At 39.8% G+C, this 22,512-nt stretch overlaps 1 protein-coding gene across 1 annotated transcript; it reads left to right on the plus strand.

The window, feature by feature from the left end:
* The first annotated feature begins 1,326 nt into the window (after positions 1-1,326).
* On the plus strand, positions 1,327-21,889 carry abtb1 (ankyrin repeat and BTB domain containing 1). The gene is made up of 12 exons (XM_088331156.1): positions 1,327-1,562; positions 4,928-4,990; positions 5,072-5,127; positions 6,773-6,917; positions 7,695-7,854; positions 7,950-7,995; positions 9,670-9,786; positions 9,869-9,981; positions 11,804-11,902; positions 11,975-12,142; positions 17,351-17,551; positions 21,254-21,889. The coding sequence occupies exons 1-12, from the start codon at positions 1,507-1,509 to the stop codon at positions 21,458-21,460; spliced, it is 1,431 nt and encodes a 476-aa protein (XP_088187282.1). The 5' UTR covers positions 1,327-1,506; the 3' UTR covers positions 21,461-21,889.
* Positions 21,890-22,512: the final 623 nt, after the last annotated feature.

Raw genomic sequence — 22,512 nt, forward strand, 5'->3', positions numbered from 1 at the left:
TGTCCATACAAAATCAAACCTAACTAAGTCCAAACCGGAAACGAAGACCAAAACCAAACATAAACAAACCAACCTGGTGTGGCTTTGAAAACACTTGGAAAAAAGTAACTGAAAAAAAAAATAAGTAGGCGTAAAGCATCTCACAAAATGTCCAAACCAGCAACAGTAAAAGCATGAGTGTGTGTGTGTGCGCATGTATGTGTGTGTGTGCGTTGGGGGTCAGGTGGGTTGTAAGCTCTGAAACAAAAATTGACATACTTTTGGCTTCTAGGAGTGTTTTAGCGATGTTTTTTTTGTCAAGGCACCCCCAATATATCCTAACAAAATCGCTTAACATCTGCTTACAAGCGGCTCTCGAGCTGCATGTGGCCATGTGGCTCTTTGGCACTCCTTGGTGGCTCCCTGGCGCTTTTTTTCAACAAACCATGGCCCCAACCACCTCGCCCAGGTAGGATGCTAACAATGCCAAGCCCGGCAACGCCAAACCGTAATGCTTGTATATACGATTTCGGATAAATTACCGTAAGTGAATTTCAAAACAACTTTCCAAGCAGCCCTGATTGTGTAATTTGTTATGGTAAACTAATGACTTGTACCTGTACTGGTACTAGTACTTTATTTACACAGACCTTTGCAAAATCCTTTCGGTGTACTAAAGTGGTTTACAGTAATAACGGAGAATCAATAAAAAAAATAAAAAAACAATATGGATGAGTGTCACAGTTACTCGGCTGTTCATTGAACGAAAGCAAAGAAACTGAACAAGGGAATGCGTTTTTTTTGGTAACGATAAAACTGGCCAATTTCCGAGAAAAGGTCTCCCAGCAGTTGCGGTTTTAGGGCACGGGCGATGCGAGCAGCCGCCCGGACCGGCATTTTTACTGTGATACATGCGCGGTGGCACGAGAACTTAAGAAATAAAAAATATAAATAATACTACTACTAATACTACTACTAATAATAATAGTAATAGCAATAATAATAAGAGTAATAATAAGGTGGCATGGCGGATGAGTGGTTAGTGCTTCTGCGGCACAGTTCTGAAGTCATGGGATCAAATCCAGCTACCAGCCCTCCCGTGTAGTTTGATAAAAAGCTGCATTTGAAAGCATCACGTAAATTTCAACATCTTTATCAAATATTGTTTAGAAGTACCGTTATGTAACGTATTTTTTCGCATTAGATATATGGAATGTTCTGTACGGAATCTTAAAACCTGCAATGACAAACAATCGACAGTTAAGGTTGCGTGTACAACGTTGTTTACAGTGTATTTCCCCCCTTTTCTTGGTTCATTGAAAGCACCATGTCACATGACCAAGAGCTCCTTCCCTTGCAGCAAAACAATCCTTCACATCAAACACAACCGAGACGAGAGTGGATCCTGTCACACATCAACTCCTTCCGAGCTAATAAACACTTCAGCTTCGCCCACTTAGCTCCTACCTGTCCAACCAGACAGGCCGACTAAATGCATTTCAGAGGACCGAAAACACCGAGGGGATCATGGACGTCCACGATTTGTTTATTAGTTGCAGGAAGGGCGACATTTCGAGAGTCAGGTAAAAGCTCACGCTGACTCCGTCAACGACACTCCTTGGACTCTCTTTTGCTGTTTGTAAATCAACATGATTGCACGAGCAACTGTTTAGCTAAACATTGGCATCGATCTTGAGGGTAACCGAAGTTATGTCGACCCAGTTCGCACATGCAGCGTTTGTTTATATTGCAGTCAACTGACATGATCGCGAGTATTGACGTCATTACATTCTCAAATTAATTGTGTGGCGTTCTACCAAAAACACTGTAAAAATATGTATTATCGGGTAATTACATGTTTTTATAACCTCTCTAACGCATCTGATGCAGCAAATAGTCATGTTCTGTATTATTCTGGGCAACCTAAGGCACACTTATCCAACGATCCTGTTGTTCATTCGGTATATTGAGATATAACTGTATCAAATTTCTGCCACGAATACAATTTTGTTATCCCGACTTAAAACATAAACATTTCTATAAAAAAAATATTGGCATAGTTTACCTAGCAAAATATGCTGCATGACTGTATATCGAAAAGGGAAGTTAGGGGGTATGCCTTTATTTAATGGCGTGATAATGACTGTTTAATTAACACACACATTTAACCAAAAATTCGGAAGTGCTAAACAATACACATTGTCCATTTAAATGCAACACAAAAAATACTCTCTGTCCCATCAGTAGAAAAGTGTTCTAATGATATGCATAATGTATAAAGGGATGGATGGGCAGGGCACCCGTATGATGCGGCAGGGGTAAACCAGTGAAATCTGTCGGGCTGCTTCCTTGTGTCCCGTTTCATCTGGAGGGATGAAAGCATGACCAACTTGGGTGCCGAGATGCTTAACTTGTTTGGGTGTTTGGGCATTTGGGTTGGGCATAATCCGCCAAGATCTTTTTGTGTGTGTTTTTGCTACTTTTTCCCCTTTTTCTTTTGTTTGTTATTGTATATGTTTGTCTTGCTGTCTTGAGGGATATGACCAAGGTAGGTAGATAGATAGATAGATATATAGATAGATAGATAGATAGATAGACGGACTGGCAGATTTATTTTTGCTTTAAAATGTTTTTTATTTTATTTTTATTAGTATTTTTGTTACTTGACCTTTTTTTTTACTTTACTTTTATTTTTTCCCAAAATGGTAAATGGTTTACGATTCGGGTAATTTTCAGCACTTTGTCTGTAATAAATAATTCTTATACTCTTAATAATTATGAGAAAAATCATCTGCCATCACCCATTTCAGATAATTTTACTCATTCTTAGTATTCTTCTTTTCCTGATTTCACGGTAGATAATAGTTAAAAATATATAATGGAATATGTAATGCTTAAATGTTTTGTGTAATTTGTGGAATATTCTTATTGTTATTCTAATTCATATTTTTGTTGATGATATTGTTATTGTCATTTTTTAATTATATGCCCGGCACATCAGTTAGGGATTCAATGTAGTCCCAGCACTATCCAAAGGCAAGTTAAAACTGAAATCACTTAACCTACCGAAGGTTTCACAGTGCAAGGCACATTGAATTATCTTGTTTAATAACTACTTTAAAGCTACATTGAATTCACACTATACAGTCGTATGCAAAAGTTTGGGCACCCCTGATCATTTTCAAGATTTCCCTTTACAAATCATTGGTTATTCGGATGAACCATTACATTTAAATATATCATATAGCAGACAGACACAGTGGCATCTGAGAAGTGAAATGAAGTTCATAGGATTTACAGAAAATGTGCAATAATTGCTTAAACAAAAGTAGGCAGGTGCATAAATTTGGGCACCCTTGTTGTTTTATGGATTTGAATACCTTTAGCACTAATTATTGGAACTCAAAATTTGTTTGGTAAGCCCATTGACCCTTGACCTACATACACAGGTGAAGCCAATCACGAGAAAGGCGGACAGTTGCAAGTTGTTCTCCTCTTTGTATCTTCTCTGAAGAGTGGCAACATTGTAGCCTCAGAACAACTTTCAAATGACCTGAAAACAAAGATTGTTCAACATCATGGTTTAGGGGAAGGATACAAAAAGCTAGCTCAGAGATTTCAGCTGTCAATTTCCACTGTTTGGAACATAGTGAGGAAATGGAAGAAAACAGGCACAGTTCTAGTTAAGGAGTGGCAGGCCAAGAAAAATCTCAGATAAGCAGAGGCGAAGGCTGGTGAAAACAGTCAAACTCAACCCACAGACTAGGTCGGAAGACCTACAACATGATCTTGCTGCAGATGGTGTCACTGCACATCGTTCAACTATCCAGCACACTTGCACAAGGAGATGCGGCAAGAGCCTTTTCTGCGCACATGCCTCAAACAGAGTCGCTTGAGGTATGCTAAAGCACATTTGGACAAGCCAGCTTCATTTTGGAATAAGGTGCTGTGGACTGATGAAACTAAAATTGAGTTATTTGGGCATAACAAGGAGCGGTATGCATGGTGGAAGAAGAACACAGCATTCCAAGACAAGCACTTGCTACCCACAGTAAAATTTGGTGGTGGTTCCATCATGCTGTGGGGCTGTGTGGCCAGTGCAGGTATTGGCAATCTTGTTAAAGTTGAAGGTCGCATGGATTCCAGACAGTATTAGCAGATTTTTGCAAACAATTTTCTAGATTCAGTGACAAAGCTGAAGTTGCCCCAGGCCTGGATACTTCAACAAGACAACAACCCCAAACACTGCTCAAATTCTACTATGGCATTCATGCAGAGGAGCAAGTACAATGTTCTGAAATGGCCATCTCAGTCCCCAGACCTGAATATTATTGAAAATCTTTGGTGTGATTTAAAGCGGGCTGTCCATTCTCGGAAACCATCTAACCTGACTGAAATGTTTTTTAAAGAATGGTCAAAAATAACTAACCAGAATCCAGACCCTCATTGGAAGTTATAGGAAGCGTTTAGAGGCTGTTATTTCTGCAAAAGGAAAAAAAAACATTAGTGGAAAAACAAGTTTTTCTGCCATTTAAAATGTGCTTCTACCTGCTGGATTCTTTTCTTTAGGCATTATTGCAAATATCTTGTTGGCCAAATTTAGTCTGGTTGTTTAAATGTTTGAGTATGTGTTGTTAAGTATATAATTGTATAATGAAATAAAGGTGCAGTTGACCATAACACTTATTAGAGTGAATAAAATCATGATGTGATGAGTTTCAAAAGTAACAATCAAACTCAAGTTATAACAAAAACATTCATACAAGGGTTTGTACTTACAAAAATCAGAGAAAATTGTCATTTTGCATTCGTGTATTTGATGTTGTTGTTTCTTTAATACTTCTTACATTTTCAAGTTGTGTGATAATAAAAAAACATTCTGTACATAATACCCTACTATGTTCTTACTTATTAACCTATTGTTATAATGCACTGTTGTGCTTCCTAGATATCTCTTCGAACAGCGAGACGTGGACCTCAATGTAAGAGATAAATGGGATAGCAGCCCCTTGTAAGTAGCACTTGTCGAGATAAACTCAAAAATATATTTTGCCGTTTCTGACATTTCTACAATTTCTCTGTCATCTGTCAGATATTATGCTTGCCTCTGTGGCCATGAGGAGATTGTCCAGTATCTGCTGGCAAGTGGTAAGGGAACCACTGTTATCTTGGTAAAAAAAAGGAAACCTGCTCAATCATTTCGTGTGACCAGTCTTAGACAGTAACGGAATAGATGCAACGGCGTTACGTAAATTAGCATTAAAAAAAAAGAAATTGAATCTTGTTACAGGTACAGGAAAAAACATCCCAAAAATTACTGGTATATTAAGTTAAAATACGAATAAGATTTTTTTACATACTGTATACATAATATGCCAATAGCCAATGTGTCTATCATAATGTCAATCACTGACATCAAGAGACAGGGACATGGTAGTGTAATTCTTATTTGTTGTACGCAAGCACGGGAAGAACATGCAAACTCTGTACGGAAAGGCTAGTACACTATGTTGCAGGTAAAAGCACTTTTCTTTTTGTCTGTATTTCATTTCTCCTTCAATTTGGCACTCATTTTGTTGAATTGGCACGATTTGCAAATAAGTGATGCGTCCAGGAAGATTTAGTGAATATGATTGAATTCTTTTTATAATTTGCAGTTCATCCGTGTTCGAAATCCCTATACGATCACTGTTTTTTTATATTGTGAAACTGTTTTACTTAACCTAGTAAATTTGAATGTTGTCAAGAGGTTTGACATCCCCTCCTTAAACAAGCAAAACAGAGTTGATTGAAAATTTGGAAAATGAACACTTGGTGTGTTTAAAACGATATTTGGTTCTTAATGTGCTTTTGATACGAACTAAAGCAGCATATCTTGTCTGCCATGTGAAAGAGAAAGTTTTTTTTTTTGCTTAGGAAAATATACGACGTGTTTAAATGTAAGTACTCTTTTGTAGGACTACAAGTAACTACCCGAACATTAAATTCCTACAATTTTTTAAGGTTACATTGTATATTTATCTTATTCAAAATTCAGTTATTAAATCTATTTCATATTTATTATGTTTTCTATTAATGTATTTGGTGCAGCACTCCAGCTAGGTGGTTAGCGCACAGCCCCACGGTGCAGAGGTTCAGGGTTTAAGTCCAGCTACCGCAGCCTGCCCGTTTGGAGTTTGCATGTTCTCCTCGTGTCTGCGTTGGGTTACTTCGAGCACTCCGGTTTTCTCCCCAAAACACGCATGTCAGGTTAATTGCCTGGTCCAAATTGTCCCTAGGTGTGGATGCGCGGGTGAGTTGTCTGTACGGAGATCCAGGGTTCAATTCCTGCTACCAGCCTCCCCGCACAGAGTTTGCATGTTCTCCCCGTGCCTACGTGGGTTTCCTCTGGGCACTCCGTTTTCCTCCCATATTCCAATAACATGCCTGGCAGGTATATTGATGGGTCCAAATTGTCTCCGAGTGCCCTGTGATTGGCTGGCAACCAGTTCATGGTGTCCCCTGCCCACTGCTCTAAGACGGCTGGGTTGGGCTCCAGCACTCCCGCGACCCTACTGAAGATAAGTGGTGCAGATAATGGATGGATGGATAGTGCATTTGGTATTGGAGTAATCCAAAAGTAATCGGACATAATCAAGTTACATTACTGCAAGATTATGGTATTTGGATTAGGTTACTGATTACAGGTAACTAGTAACTGTATCGGATTACATTTTTTAAAGTAACCCTCCCAACCTTGTGCGTGACACAGAATTGCCTCTGATTGTTCGATTTTCTTTGTTTCGGCGTGTAGGAGCCAAGTGTGAGGCTAACACTTTTGATGGCGAGCGGTGCCTGTATGGCTCGCTGAACGACTCAATCCGACGCCTGCTCAAAGAATACAAGTGTGTCAGTGTCGGAGCCATGAAACAGGACGATTTCAACTTCTTCTTGCACTTGTAAGCTTAGACTTTGTCTTTTAGGTTGTCACTCAATGTGTTCACATACGACTGCACCTTTTGGCTTTTTATTTTGTTAATTTTTACCAGTAGAAATACAATAATGTACTACGTATAGGGGGATTATGCTACATTTACTTGGGGTTTTACACAAAAAAAGCTCTGCTAAAACATTCTACTGTTTTCAATTTTCTTTGATACCATTTTCTACCCAAAATAAGATTAAACTATAAAAATTCTTTTAATAATTATTGTAAAAATATATCAGTAATGAAAGAATTTCTAACTTGGCTTAGGCTTACATCAAAAGGACAGTGTGTATTATTTGATCATTCGATGTCCCTGTAGTGTGTAGTGCAACTCAAAGCGAGTGCTAAAAAGCACAAGGAAAATACAAACTACGGAGACTCAAAGAGGCCATACCACACCATTGTTCTCCTGTTGTTTTTTTGCCCAGCCTTTTAGAAGGTTTTTTTTTCTGGGTAGAATCGAGATGCCAGTCAATTACATCAGTTTACGCGAGGTGTGCTCATGTTATACATAATAGATGAAATTTTTTAAATCTACGAGTATTTTAAGAAATGAACATTTACATGATAGTTCATGTATTTTGATTGTCATTCAGATAAATTTATTTTGTATTCAATTTTTCATTTGACCATTAGGAGTTGCTGTATGCTATGCTAGGCTTTTTGTGTAAAAGTAACCTGTGCTCTGCAAGCTACCCTCTGGAGAACAGTCACAAACCAAGCAGTCTCCAATTGTCTTACTCCTCAGGTTACTGGAGCAGGGACTGCACAGCGACATCACGTTCCTCGTTCACGGGCAAATGTTCAAAGCTCATCGATGTGTGCTCGGTGTACTCTCAGAATACTTCACTGAAATGTTTGCAAACAAATGGAAAAACAAAACCTTGATCCACCTAACACATCCTCTGGTAGGTCCATTTGTAGTTTCTTTGATTTTTTTCCACTTTTGTGGAAGATGATTATGTTTGCTGGAATGTACACATATTTGTCCCCCCCCCTGCAGATCAATCCTGCAGCTTTTGGAGCCATCCTGCAGTATTTATATACAGGTGAGGATATTTTACAATTGCTAATGTGTCATTTATAGCAGTGTGTCTTACTGGAATAAGTATATCCAGTATATATGGCACCTTGCAAAAATATTCGGCCTCTTGAACATTTTAAACTTTTGCTGCATTTCAGGCTTCAATAATGAGGATATAAAAGTACATTATTTTTCAAGGATCTAAATTCATCTAATCAAGAATCTATAAATTACTTTATGAATCTTGATTTGTGTGTGTGTGTGTGTGTGTGTGTGTGCGCGTGTGCGCGTGTGTGTATGTGACTTATAGGCTCCAAAAGGGCTGAACCGTACACAGTTGTACTTTAAGCCTCCATTAGTTTCTTTAGCTAGGTTTCATTTCAAAGCACTACCAATAATTACCAACAAAATCGGTAAACATCTGCCTTTGTTTGGTCTGTTTTCCCGGGGTCTCTAATGACCTCCTGTGGCCAAATTGGATACTGCAGTTCAAGACCACAGACCACTCCAGGCAGCCAAATCTAATCTTCTATCAACCCGGCAACGCCAGCTCATTCGCTTTTCAGCAATAAATACTGGCGCGATAAAACTAAACTCATAGCTCAATATTTGATTATAACCAGTGTCTGAAATAATGTCTGCCGGATGCCCGGGGCATGCATCTTTTACGTCTGGCGTACAACTTACAAAACATCTCCGCCCGGGTGGCCGACAACTTTTTCAAGGAAAGAAAAAATCTTTTTTATTTTGTTTTTGTTTTTGTTTTTCTCTCAAATCAAACGTTTGCTTTATTCCGATTTCGAAATCTTCGTTTGGTTTAGAAATTTTGGTTCGTTTGGAAATTTGCATACTCGGCAGCCAATCAGAAGCCTGCAACGAATAACTTCGTGCTTCTGGGCTCTCCCGAGCGTTATAAGGTCGTGCATTTGCATATCGTTTTACAAAGTAGATGCACAAAGAACACAAGAAAAATGGAGAAGTGGTTAGGAATCAAGCCAAAACCTCAGCCCCAGAAGAAAGATTCAAAAGAAGCTAACAAAATTGATGATGCTACAAAACGTAAACATACATTAAAAGCATTGTGGAAAGTGGAGTTCACGTGGCTTGTAGCAGATGAAGCAACGCAAACATTGCATGAATGAAGATGAGTTGATACACGTACATACTGATTGCAGATGGAAAACAGCAAAGTCATATACTTGCAATGAATGTTATAAGTACATTTATAATAAACTTAATTTTAAAGTGTTGTTCTGTTATATATTCTGATTATCAATTCTTAATACTTTGCAACAATTGTTCCTTTCTTTTTTTTTTTTTTGCGATTAGTCGTCTTATTGTGTTTCAAGTTGTGAAAAATGGGGGCAGGCAACTTTATGGCTGTGCAGGCAACTTTTTAGAGTTGTCTGCCCTGGTGTCCAGTAACTTTTCGTCATGAATTTCAGACACTGTATATTCCAACAAAATTGGTAAACATCTGCCTTCATTTGGTCTGTTTTTCTGGGGGTCTCTAATGCCCTCCAGCCAAATCGGGTACTGCAGCTCCAGACCACCGACCGGCAGCCGAATCTAATTTTCTATCGGCCCGGCAACGCCGGCTCATTCGCTTTTCAGCAATAAATACCGCGTTATCAAACTAAACTCATAGCTCAATATTTGATTACCATGCTTTTCCTTTGTTTGTTTTCCGACATTGCAGGTCGGATGGATATCGATGTGAGCTTGGTGGACGAATGCAGACGACTTGCTAAGCAGTGCAAAATGACACATCTCATTGAGGAGCTGCAGATAAAATGCAGACAGGTGTACGAATTTGGTAAGCCGCCATTTCAGCGTTAGATAGCACTAAACCTTGTTTACGAACTGGACTCCCCTCTTATTACTTTTTGTCTCTCAAGTGTCCAACAAACCGGGCATCTGCGTGAAGGTTCTCAGTCTGGAGCCTCATAGCCGCCAACTCCAGGAGGACATGGCCCAGTTGGCAGACTGTGCTCTGCCCCCTCAGCTCAAAGTAGGATTAAAAAATGAGTTTCTTGTAAATATTCTAGAATGGATGACTGACATTTTCATAAAACATTCAGTACCATTGAGGCCTAAAGATGTCAAATCGTCGTTTCCCTTTGAGCAGTAAACACGTTTTAATTTTAGTATTGGAAAACGTGATTTTAGAAAGTGTTTTGACCTATGATGTTAAAACCATCTCTAGGCATCTTTGGAAAGGGAAATATGCCACACCGTTGGTGTGGCTCTACTGTAACTGGAGGCTGTCAGTATTGTCTACTGAAGTGTTCCTCAACATTTTCGAGCCAAGACATTTTTTCATTTTTAAAAAAAGTGTCAACTAAAAAAGAAATCCCCTGCTTCAGTTTAATTTTTCAATGTTTGAATTGTCAAAACAGGCTACAGTTCAGCCTTGAATGCAAATTTAAGTGAAATAGCAGTAAAAGGAAAATGGAGGAATATGGGTTAAAACATAATGTCATCAATTTTAAATATTACTTTTTTTTTTTGATAAATTTGTTTGAAAATGTGTTTCATGGGGCAGCACGGCGGCGCAGTGGTTAGCGCTTGTGCGGCACAGTTCATGTCATGGGAACCTGTCGTGGGTTCAAATCCAGCTCCAGACTTTCTGTGCGGAGTTTGTATGTTCTCCCCGTGCTTGCGTGGGTTTCCTCCGGGCACTCCGGTTTCCTCCCACATTCCAAAGACATGCATTTCAGGTGAATTGGCCGGTCCAAATTGTCCCTAGGTGTGAATGAGCGAATGAGTTGTCTGTCCCTGTGTGCCCTGCGATTGGCTGGAAACCAGTTCAGGGTGTCCCCTGCCCACTGCCCGATGATTGCTGGGATGGGCTCCAGCCCCCCGCGACCCTACTGAGGATAAGCGGTACGGCTAATGAGATGAGATGAGATGTGTTTCATTCTAATATGAAAAGATTACTTAATATTTAATAGTATTTTTTTTGCTACAAAAAAATTTTTTATTGATAAAATAAATATAATAAATTCCTACTCATGAGTCAGAGTGAGTATCTATTTCGTAATATAAACAGTTTACATTTACAAATTAATTGATTAACATAATATTTATCATAAGTAAAGTACTTTTTCAGACATAGTGGCATAATTTAATAATTCCTTTTAAAATGTCTTTAACAAATGCTTCTTTTAAAAAAAAATTAAAAATCCAATGAACCTATAGACCAGTGTTTTTCAACCCTTTTTGAACCAAGGTACACCTTTATTCATAAAAATGTTCCGAGGCACACCGTCCGTTGAAAATGTTTGAAAATGAAGTTATGTCACATATTTCACGGTCCTACCTAATAAGCAGATAATTATGATAAAAACAGAAGAAAATAATACTTAAAATAAAAAACAATGATTTGCTTTATTTATGTTTTTCTTTTTTACAGTGAAATCTTAAACCGCTTTGTTAAACAAATTAAGTCATTAAATGTACTGTGCTACCTCATGAGCAGATAATTAGTATATAAGATGTATATAAAAATCTACTGCCACCTACTGATATGGATGACTATTACAGTTCCTCGTCCGAAGATAGCAAAAATACTGAATAATGGCCTGAGTTTTTGGAAAGATAAAATTGGGCAAATTCCAGCAGCACACTAGACATTGTCTCACGGCACACTAGTGTGCCCCGGCACACTTGTTGAAAAACACTGCCCTAGACGGTGAACAGGTACCCACGAGTGTATAAGTACCTTCACTTGTAAACCACTGGTCTACTATATATCATCAAATCAGACAGTTTTGATGATTAAGTGTTTCTTTAAAAGGCAAATCATTAATTTTGCTCTTTTTTTTCTTCAGGTTGGATTTGGGGCACTTCCTTTCAACAGAGTCGACCATCTACCCACATACCCTGACGTCTGCTTTAGAGTGGATGGCTACGATTTCTTGTGTCATAAGGTTTCTTGCTTTCTCATCGCCGACTCGTTTTGTGCTTCCACTTCAAGTCTTATCGGTTATTTTCCGTTTTAGGCGTTTTTTTGTGGACGGAGTGATTACTTTAAAGCCTTGTTGGAGGACCACTTCAGCGAGGGAGAGGAGCTTCAGTCCCAGCCCAGCACTCCGGCAATAACTTTGCACAACATCTCGCATGAAATTTTCATCCATATCATGTATTACATCTACAGTGATGACACACAGGTTTGACATTTTTTCTTCTGGATCAATGTTGTGTAATATGCAAAAATTTGTAGTTTGGTCAAGCTTGCTTTTATTTTGTGTGTAATTAGGAGCTATAACACTTTATTGAATGCAAATCTGAAATTAAAAGTAGAGTTAAATAAATGAAAATGTAAGGAGGGATATTATGTTAAGATTCAAAGTTATTTCTTTAAAAATATCAGTCATTTATGCAGAAGGAAAGAAATTGTATGTACTTACGGTATTGGTATGTGACAATAATATTAATGATTACGCCAATCTAGGGTATATCTATCAGCATCAGTGTAAAACTAATCACTAGTCTTTCGTAGTCAAGCAATTAGAATGTTAAATCATGATTTATGGTATGTTTCATAGTTAACTCATCATTAATGTTGAAGTGTCACATGATTTCACCAAATATCAAAACTAATTACTTTTGATTGGAAAGAACCTATTGGATTAACCTCAAACAAACTGCTGCTCAGCATTATTTTCTAAGGTAATAAATGGAACCTGCCGCAAAGCTAGTTCAGTTCACGATTGCAATACACATACAGTTCAATGTCAATATTAGTTATTTTTCCTTTCAAAATCGAATGCTTTTGAACGCTAATTAATTGCAATATATTAAACAGCATGCTAGGTCGGGGGTCAGAAACCTGCTCCTCTTGAGCCGACTGCTGAGTTTTTCAAAAAATCCTTAGAAACAAAAATTGAAAAGGGAGTGTCATCTACATTTTTTCTTTTTTTCTGGTTCTCGGCAGAGGAAAAAGACAAAACAAACATGAACAGTTTTCAAGATTCTAAAATATTAAGAACAAATACACAATAACTAATCTTGTTTATGAAAAATTACGAAATACACATTTTTCTATGAAAACTACAAAATTGAAAAAATAAAAATCAAGCAATGCTCATTTATGCATTGACAAGGTTGGTTGTTCTGTGGTCATGGTGCCTCAGTGTCATCTGCTGGAATTCTGTAGTAACTGCAGGTTCGAATAGTGTTTTTCTATGTGATAGAATTTGTCCAAGAACCACTTTCGACTTAAAAATGGCGCCCTTAATTGCTATTAGGGAAATGCTTTAAAAGTTGTATCTATTTATTCTGAAAAATTATTTTCAATGTTTGGCTGCTCTTTAAATATTAAATGTGTAACTTTTATGTATGAATCCTTTTACTTTGATTTAACATATGTAGCTTTTTTTAGGGCAGCTCCGGACGGTTTTTTGTTTGTTTTGTTTTTTAGTCTGTCATGGTTATTTCAACATTTTCAGGGGCTGACCCCTGCGCTAGATTGACTCCACATATGTCCCCTGCATTAGATGATTGAAGGCAAAAGATAACTTCTTTACCTGAACTTTAGTGTGAATTCATCATGAGCTCCTGTGTTCATCGTTACAACAATCACAGACTCACTCGTGGTTCCTGCGTTATTAGATAGTGCCAGTTGCGTGCCGTTAATTTTACACTTAGGCCTTTAATTCAGTCTGAAATAATGATTCATTTTTCGTGAGGGAACCGGTTCAATGAGTTGTGAACTCTCTTTAACTTTAGCCTGCAGCCCATTTATTGCACTGTGCCACTACTTTAACCTGATTCATTTCCACCAAAAATCCGATGATAATACCTCCTATGTCATTGGGTTGCTTCCCACTGCTAACGTTTTCAAATCTGATGGTACCTGTATGTGTGACATAACGCACAACCAGTGTGTTACTCGCATCTGTCATTTCATCCACCACAACGGAGATGAACGTGCTTTATTAACTTCCCATGTGATCACTTCCCCCATCTCTTCAGAAATTATTTTGTTTTGTATTTTGCCCGATGTCCCACTAAACACTTTATTAGTGGACAGGTGGTGACGTAAATCCATGTTTCAGTAATGAGGGAAAGAATCTCCACAGAGCCAGGGCACTCGTAGTTCGTCGGCTGCAAATGGCGAACAAAACCTTTTCCTCGTTGCTATTTCGGAACGATGTACAGCTTTTGTCAAAAGGTTTGTCTTGAAAATGGCTTTGACAGTACATCTGCAACCAAATCCATTTTCCCCTCCTTCGGCAATTGTGGGTTGACAAAGGAGCTATGACATCAACACAATATATGCATTTCCTTGTGCAGCTGGAGGGCGGTTGGAGCAATTGTTGTGGTGAATACCGCACCCTAGTTTGCAAAGGCGGTAATGTTTCTCTACGCCTTCCAGCAGGGCCGTTTGAACCAAATCCAAAATTGATGAGCTAAAACCAACAGCAATATCACATCTAGGTTATGCTTCATGAGGTTTTCACAGAAAACATCGAACGCCTCTGGGCAGATGTCTGAGACTGGCAACAAGCATGGCTGAAATGTGATTGGTCAAATGCTTAAATATAAAATCACAGCGCAATGAAAGGAAGCTGACAGACAATTTGGAATTACTGTATTAATCATTTGTGGCTTTATTTAGGCACAACACATAAAAATCCAACATAAATCACTAATTAACAAATGCTGACGGACAAAATATAATATAAAGACTTTTTTTAGGTCAGCAGAGAAGGCCTTGTAGGCCCTCATGGCCCCCCCATTGGTTAGCGTTAATAATCCACCGTAGCTATTTTGGTAACAAATCACCACAGTTTAAGTTAGTCTCGTTCATTCAAGAAATTGATTAGCATAGAACATTGAGTGCCACTAGCATATGACTAGTAGAACTAGTTTCTCATGTTAGCATTAGTATTGATGGGGCCCGTTTACGGCTGTCACTAGTCATCGCTAATGCTAGCCGCCACTCCAGCAATAGTAGTCACATTAACTTTAGCGACATGTGCCTCACAGTCAGAAAAAAGGTTAATAATCTTAATAATGTATTAAACTCTCAATACTGTTCTAAAGTTTGAATTGATAATAGTGTCTTGAAAACATCTATACAAATATAATCTAATCTAATATATTTATTTATAAATTAATAATATGTCTGTCGGTTGGTGTCTGTCTGTCCGTCAGTCACTCATAGGCTCCGTAACAGTTGAACCGATTTTCGTGAAAATTGACACAGTCGTTCTCCATGCCTCCGCTAGTAGAATGGATTATGGACTACTTGACAGGCAGACCTCAGTATGTGAAACAGGGGGGCTGTACATCGGACACTGTGGTTAGCAGCACAGGTTCTCCGCAGGGGACCGTGCTCTCTCCGTTCCTATTCACTCTGCATACATCGGACTTTAAGTACAACTCTGAGTCCTGCCATGTGCAAAAGTTTGCCGATGACACTGCGATCGTGGGATGTATCAGAAATGGGCAGGAGGAGGAGTACAGGAAATTGATTCAGGACTTTGTCCGATGGAGCGACGCAAACCACCTGCACCTGAACACCACTAAGACCAGGGAGATGGTGGTGGACTTCAGGAGAACTAGAACGCACCCGGTTCCTGTAACCATCAAAGGACAATGTGTAGAATTTGTCCAGACCTACCGATACCTGGGTGTGCAGCTGGACAACAAACTGGACTGGACTGCCAACACAGAAGCTCTATGTAGGAAAGGGCAAAGTCGACTTTACTTCCTCACAAGGCTGGCCTCCTTCAAAATCTGCAAAATGCTCCTGAAAATATTCTATGAGACAGTTGTGGCAAGCGCCCTCTTCTATGCGACAGCGTGTTGGGGAGGCAGCGTCAAGAAGAAGGATGCCTCTCGTCTCAATAAACTGGCGAGGAAAGCGAGCTCTGTTGTGGGCACAGAGCTGGACAGCCTGACAACAGTAGCTGAGAGACGGGCACTGGAAAAGCTGCGGTCAATCATGGACAATCCATCGCATTCACTACACAGCATTATCTCCAGACAGAAGAGCAGTTTCAGGGACAGACTGCTGTCACTGTCTTGTACTACGGACAGACTCAAGAGATCTTTTCTTCCTCATGCCATGAGGCTCTTTAACTCTACCCGGCAGAGTAAAAGCCCACATTAAACCACACCCCTTACATTGCATATTACCGAATTTTATTGCGATATGTATTCTGTGTAGCACTATTTAGATATTCTATATAACACGCTACAGTGGGCATTTGCACGTCACATTGGGTATTTGTATATTGTATTCTTGTTGCTTTATTATTGTATTGTCTCAGCTCAGGGATGCTGCTGGAAATGTGAATTTCCCTGCGGGGATGAATAAAGTATCTATCTATCTATCTAGTGTCTTGAGCTCTGTTTTGTGGCAAGGCACCCCCAAAACATACCAACAACATTTATAAACGTGGTGTTATGCCACAAATCCGCCAAAACAGGGGTCCCTGTTCCTCTTCCTCATCGCTTGGTCAGCTTTCCACTTGAGCCAGCACAGTTGGGGAGGATCACAATCAACCACGCTCTAGCCACCTCCAATCAAGACTGCAAGCTTCAAAAGCTGCTGGAGACAAGCGATCGGTGCGTAAATGTAGATCATTTGTGGTAGATCAAAGCAGATCCCAGTTGACCAAATTTGTATTCTTGATTTCATGTCCTAATTTTGCCTGAATGTCCTGCTAACCTTTGTTTGCCCTCTTGCTCCTAGACTACCTCCCTGCTGAAGACCAGTGTCTCCAGCCTCATACTCACCTCACGTTCACCATTCCCTTTGTCAGATCCCGGCAGACCTCCTTCGGACTTTGGTTTCCCTGTTCACGCTTACACTTGGTATCATTATTTTAATAAATTCTGTCCTGTGACATCCTGGTCTGAGTCTGTTTCTTAAGTGATTGGTACCTTTGGCTACTTCTACTTTTCGAAGCATAACACGTGGCCTTGCGTTCCCGGGCATTATACTTGTGGGGCGTGATTTTCTGAAACGTGTGTGTTACAATTGGCCATTGGACTAAGCCTTTGCACGTATATGCGTCGCTCATTGGTGGTGAGAGCTTGTGAGGTGCGGCGTTTTTTTTCAGTAGCCATCCAGTCCAGGCGGCGCTTCTTTCACAGTCAAGTGAGATCCGTACTTCTGCAAGCTATTACTGGGCCGCGGAAGGATAAGAGTGCTGGGCAGGAAGGGTTGCTCTGCTCGCGACTTAGTTATGCCGGGTCCTTTTTGGACAAGCGATTAGTGATGGGACTACCGCCTCACTAACAACCCCAACAACCTCGCCCAAGGAGAATGCCTGGCAACACTGGGCCATTTTCTTTGTTCTACAACGATTGACTATCGATGAATTTGACCTGATAGCTGACTTGTTTTTCCTGATGTCCAGCTGACACGTGAGAACGTGTTCGACATCCTGTGCATGGCCGACATGTACCTGCTGCCAGGGCTCAAACGTCTGTGCGGAAAGATGCTTGCCAAGAACATATGCGAGGACAACGTTCTGTGCATGTGGAAGACAGCCAAGTTATTCCGCCTCACTCGGCTGGGGGACCAGTGCATCGAGTTCATGGCTAAAATCATTGAGCAGGTGGGTGTTGTTTTCCTTGGTTTTTTTGCACCTTAACTTAAGTTATGCAGAGAAAAACTTAAAAACATGGTTGAACTAAAATCATAGCGAAAGTGCACCACTAAGTAAACATTTTGATACATTTTTACGATAATATTCTGTCTGAGCTAGTAACTTACAAAGAGGCTAAGCCTTTTGAGGCTGTGTCTATAGAATTTTTCAGGCTCTTATCAAACTATAACAAGGCAGCGCAGACTCCGGCCCGTGGGCCACAGTTGGCCCGTCAGGCTTTTTGATCCGGCCTCCGAACAAGGGGAAAATACAGGATAATGATCATACACATATATATATATGTATACTGGACTGTCTCAGAAAATTAGAATATTGTGATAAAGTTCTTTATTTTCTGTAATGCAATTAAAAAAACAAAAATGTCATACATTCTGGATTCATTACACATCAACTGAACTATTTCAAGCCTTTTATTATTTGAATATTGCTGAATTTGGCTTACAGCTGAAAAAAACTCAAAAATCCTATCTCAAAATATTAGAATACTTCCTCAGACCAAGTAAAAAAATATTTTTATAACAGCAAAACTAAATCAAACATTTGAAAATGTCCATTGATGCACTCAGTACTTGGTTGGGAATCTTTTTGCACGGATTACTGCATCAGTCCGGCGTGGCATGGAGGCAATCAGCCTGCGGCATTGCTGAGGTGTTATTGATGCCCAGGATGCTTCGATAGCGGCCTTCAGCTCATTTGCATTTGTAGGTCTGGTGTCTTTCATCTTCTTCTTAACTATACCCCACAAATTCTCGATGGGGTTCAGGTCAGGGGAATTAGCAGGCCAATCAAGGACAGTGATGCCATGGTCAGTGCACCAGTTACTGGTGGTTTTGGCACTGTGGGCAGGTGCCAGATCATGCTGGAAAATGAAATCCTCATCTCCATAGAGCTTTTCAGCAGATGGAAGCATGTAGTGCTCTAAAATCTCTTGGTACACAGTTGCATTTACTCTGGACTTGATGAAACACAGTGGACCAACACCAGCAGCTGACATGGCTCCCCAAACCATTGCTGACTGTGGGAACTTCACACTGGATTTCAAGCAACTTGGATTTTGCTCCTCTCCAGCCTTTCTCCAGACTCTGGCGCCTTGACTTCCAAATGAAATGCAAAACTTGCTTTCGTCTGAAAAGAGGACTTTGGACCACTCTGCAACTGTCCAGTGCTTCTTCTCCATAGCCCAAGTCAGACGCTTCTTCCGTTGTCTTGAGTTCAGAAGTGGCTTGACCATGGGAATACGGCTATTGCAGCCCATTTCCCGGACACGTCTGTGAACTGTTGCTTTTGATACCTGGACTCCAGCTTCAGCCCACTGTCTTTGAAGCTCCCCCAAATTCTGGAAGCGGCTCTTCTTCACAATTTTGTTAAGGCTGCGGTCATCTCTCTTGGTTGTGCAGCGTTTCCGGCCACATTTTTCCCTTCCAACAGACTTTTTGTGGATATGCTTTGAAACTGCACTCTGTGAACAGCCTGCTCTTTGAGAAATTTCTTTTTGTGTCTTACCCTCCTTATGGAGGGTATCAATGATGGTCCTCTGGACAGCAGTCAGATCAGCAGTCTTCCCCATACTTGTGATTTAGTTTACTGAACCAAGCTGAGTGTTTTTAAGGCTCAGGAAACCCTCGCAAGGTGTTTCGAGTTAATTAGATGATTCAGGTGATTAGTTGAATAGCCTACTTGTATACTTTTTCATGATATTCTAATATTGTGAGATAGGATTTTTGAGTTTTCTTAAGCTGTAAGCCAAATTCAGCAATATTCAAATAATAAAAGGCTTGAAATAGTTCAGTTGATGAAATGAAATGAAATGAAATGATCTGCATTTATATAGCCCTTTTCAAGTCAATGACTTCCCAAAGCGCTTTACAATGTGCTCCACATTTCCCAATAGCGGCCTTGCAGCCATGTAAGGCGCTAACCTGCTTATTGGGGGTATTAGGGGTTCAGTGTCTTACCCAAGGACACTTCGACATGTAACACGGACGAGCCGGGATTCGAACTGGGATCCCTTGATCCCAAGATGAGCGCTCTACCTCCTGAGCTACTGCCGACCCTAAATGATGTGTAATGAATCCAGAATGTATGACATTTTTGTTTTTTTAATTGCATTACAGAAAATAAAGAACTTTATCACAATATTCAAATTTTCTGAGACAGTCCAGAGTATATATATATATATATATATATATATATATATATATATATATATATATATATATATATATATATATATATATATATATATATATATATATATAAAATGGTAAATTGTGTAATAAATTCAATCTTCTTTTGGCACCTCTCTTGTCCCCAGGTGCTTTTGTGTACCCAAAAAAACAACAACATGTGTTTATAAAGCCTTAATGTGTACTGCGTTCCACGCCAACATTCAAACTGCAGGCTACATTTTTATGTAAACGGTAAATGGTCTGCATTTGTATAGCGCTTTTCAAGTCAATGAAGAGCTCCCAAAGTGCTTTACAATGCAGACCATTTACATTTAATTTTGTTTTGAGAGTTCTAGTGGTGCTTCTATACTTTCTATCAAAATACCCTTTTTTGAATTCACTTTAAGTAAAAAAACGTTCAGTAATCTTTCGCTCTAACGCAGTTCACTTTTCATAATTTTGCTACTTAATGGATTGGCATTGTGCATTGTGTTACTGCCTTCTGATTGCCTTAACAGTTTTCCCGCTTCTTATTACTTGACCATACAGTGTTTTTTTTGTAAAAAACGAAATTAATAAACGTTTACATAGTCATTTCATTAGTTAAACAAAAGCTTGAGCCTGTAAAAAGTGTTCCTTCCTTGGTTTCAGTGTATAATAGAGTATTTGATTGTGTCACGTCCAGAACAGAAGAAGGACCCAGTTGCGTAACGTTACTCACAAGTTAATTGAAATATAGAGGAAAGGCAGTGCCAGTGATCCAGTGTTCGCTGGACGCGGGACGCAAGCCGCTCACGGGATCGGAGCGTGCTCTGAATGTGGAAGTGGATCTTCCGGAGCGGGAGATCGTAGAGTAGTTAGACGGAAAAACAGGTCGTTAGCCGGGACGGGAAACAAAAAACAAACGATGAGTGGAAAACGGGTGACAAAACGGGACCGACGGGAGTCAGAGTCAAAAATGCTTGCCTTGTGAAAACATAGGTTCGCTGATGGACTGACAACAGATGAGTTAAAGGACTGAGCTTAATTAGGACAGGGAACCAATCAGGTAATCAGCAGCAGCTGGCGCCAAACGAGTGGGCACAGGTGAGAGTAATGAGTAATCATGACATAATTGTATAATAGTTGAAAAATAAATAAAACTTCTACTTCTCACATTGTGCCTATCACAGTTTCTTTTTGGAACGTCACCCTCGGGAAAAACAAGGGATTACTATATGTTTATTTTTTAATTTGGTATCTAACAAAGATCCTTAGGCTTTGTAACACTGACATTTTTTCTCCAGACTGGTGCAAATAAGATAATAGAAAATGAAATAGTGGATGGAGGCACACACAAATCCATTCCGGCTGCAGTGGTCCTTAACAGCAGAGAATGACCAGGATGATTGTTTGCTGGAAAATAAATCTGCAACAAAAATCAACACAATAATGAACCCCTTCATTAATATTTTCAATTTTGCACGCTATATTTGTCTCCTAGCTGGTGGAGAAGGAGGAGTTTGCGGAGATGGTTAAGAAAGATGCCGCCTCGCTGGAGAATAGACACGAGACGGACTCCGTCCCGCTTATAGACGACATCCGTTTCCACATCGCCACCAACGTGCAGACTTACAGTGCCATCGAGGAGGCCAATCAGAAACTGGATGCCCTGGAAGAGCTGCTTTTCAGCATCGATATCGACTGCTGAAGACGCCTCGAACGTGTAAAGGTGCAATTTGCACAAGAACGGACTTTTGTTTCTGCGTTGTTTGCCTTTTTTTGCGGTATATTGTTACTACATTGTACATAATCCATTTTAAGTTGTAAACCTTCCTTCAAACATTGCGCGCAGTATCGTGCATACTATCTTAGCAAGTAAAGTGGTTCTGAGAGTTTGACACTTACCTGTTTTAAAGGGACACTTTTTAATTTTTCGTGCCTCCCAGTAGTACAAAAAAGGCAAAAATACATGAACTATAATACCAATGTTATCCCCACTTAGACCACCGCCATGATTGCTATAAGGTACTGGTCCTCGCTCACACCAGACAACACAGTGCCGTCTATTGGTCAAATATTACACACTGGGGCTTTAATGCCATGATTTAAAAATGAGATAAAGTGAAAGGGTTTTAAACATTCCCCTGTTAATGTGTCTTGTAATTTTATCGAAACAAAATGTTCATAATGGGGGATGTTATTGAGCAGCTGTGGTTGCACAAGTGTAAGCCCTTTCTCAATTGCGAGTTGGGGCGGCAGTAGCTCAGGAGAGCTCGTCTTGGGATCAAGAGATCGCAGTTCAAATCCCGGCTCCTCCGTGTTACATGTCGAAGTGTCCTTGGGTAAGACACTGAACCCCTAATGCCTCCAATAAGCAGGTTAGCGCCTTACATGGCTGCACGGCCGCTATTAGGAAATGTGAAGCACACTGTAAAGCGCTTTGGGAAGTTTTGACTTGAAAAGCGCTATATAAATGCAGATCATTTAATTTCATTTAATTTCATTTAACTAATGAGGTTGCATAAGTGTGCACACCCTGTCATTATTGGGGGCTCACTGCTTGGTTAAAAACAATGTAAAGTGCCTGGTTTGGTTTGAATTTGTCCTCAGTTTGCACCCCAACTTGCAAGAGTATTGGTTCCCTTCTTTGTGTTTTATCAGTGGGTTAACAGCGAGTTCGGAGGGAGTTGCCAGTTGTCAGGTTGAAAACCTTAAACACAATTCAGATTCAGATTCAGATTCAGATCTACTTTATTGTCA

Source organism: Urocampus carinirostris, chromosome 3 (genome assembly GCF_059441175.1).
Source record: "Urocampus carinirostris isolate Australia breed hairy pipefish chromosome 3, RoL_Ucar_1.0, whole genome shotgun sequence".
NCBI classification, from domain to species: domain Eukaryota; kingdom Metazoa; phylum Chordata; class Actinopteri; order Syngnathiformes; family Syngnathidae; genus Urocampus; species Urocampus carinirostris.

What these genes read in the sequence shown, in the direction of transcription:
- abtb1 (XM_088331156.1), top strand. Translation starts at nt 1,507, where the DNA reads ATGGACGTCCACGATTTGTTTATTAGTTGCAGGAAGGGCGACATTTCG. An exon ending in GGCGACATTTCGAGAGTCAG is followed by an intron (nt 1,563 to 4,927) that starts GTAAAAGCTCAC and finishes TGTGCTTCCTAG; the next exon opens with ATATCTCTTCGAACAGCGAG. An exon ending in TCCACCTAACACATCCTCTG is followed by an intron (nt 7,855 to 7,949) that starts GTAGGTCCATTT and finishes CCCCCCCTGCAG; the next exon opens with ATCAATCCTGCAGCTTTTGG.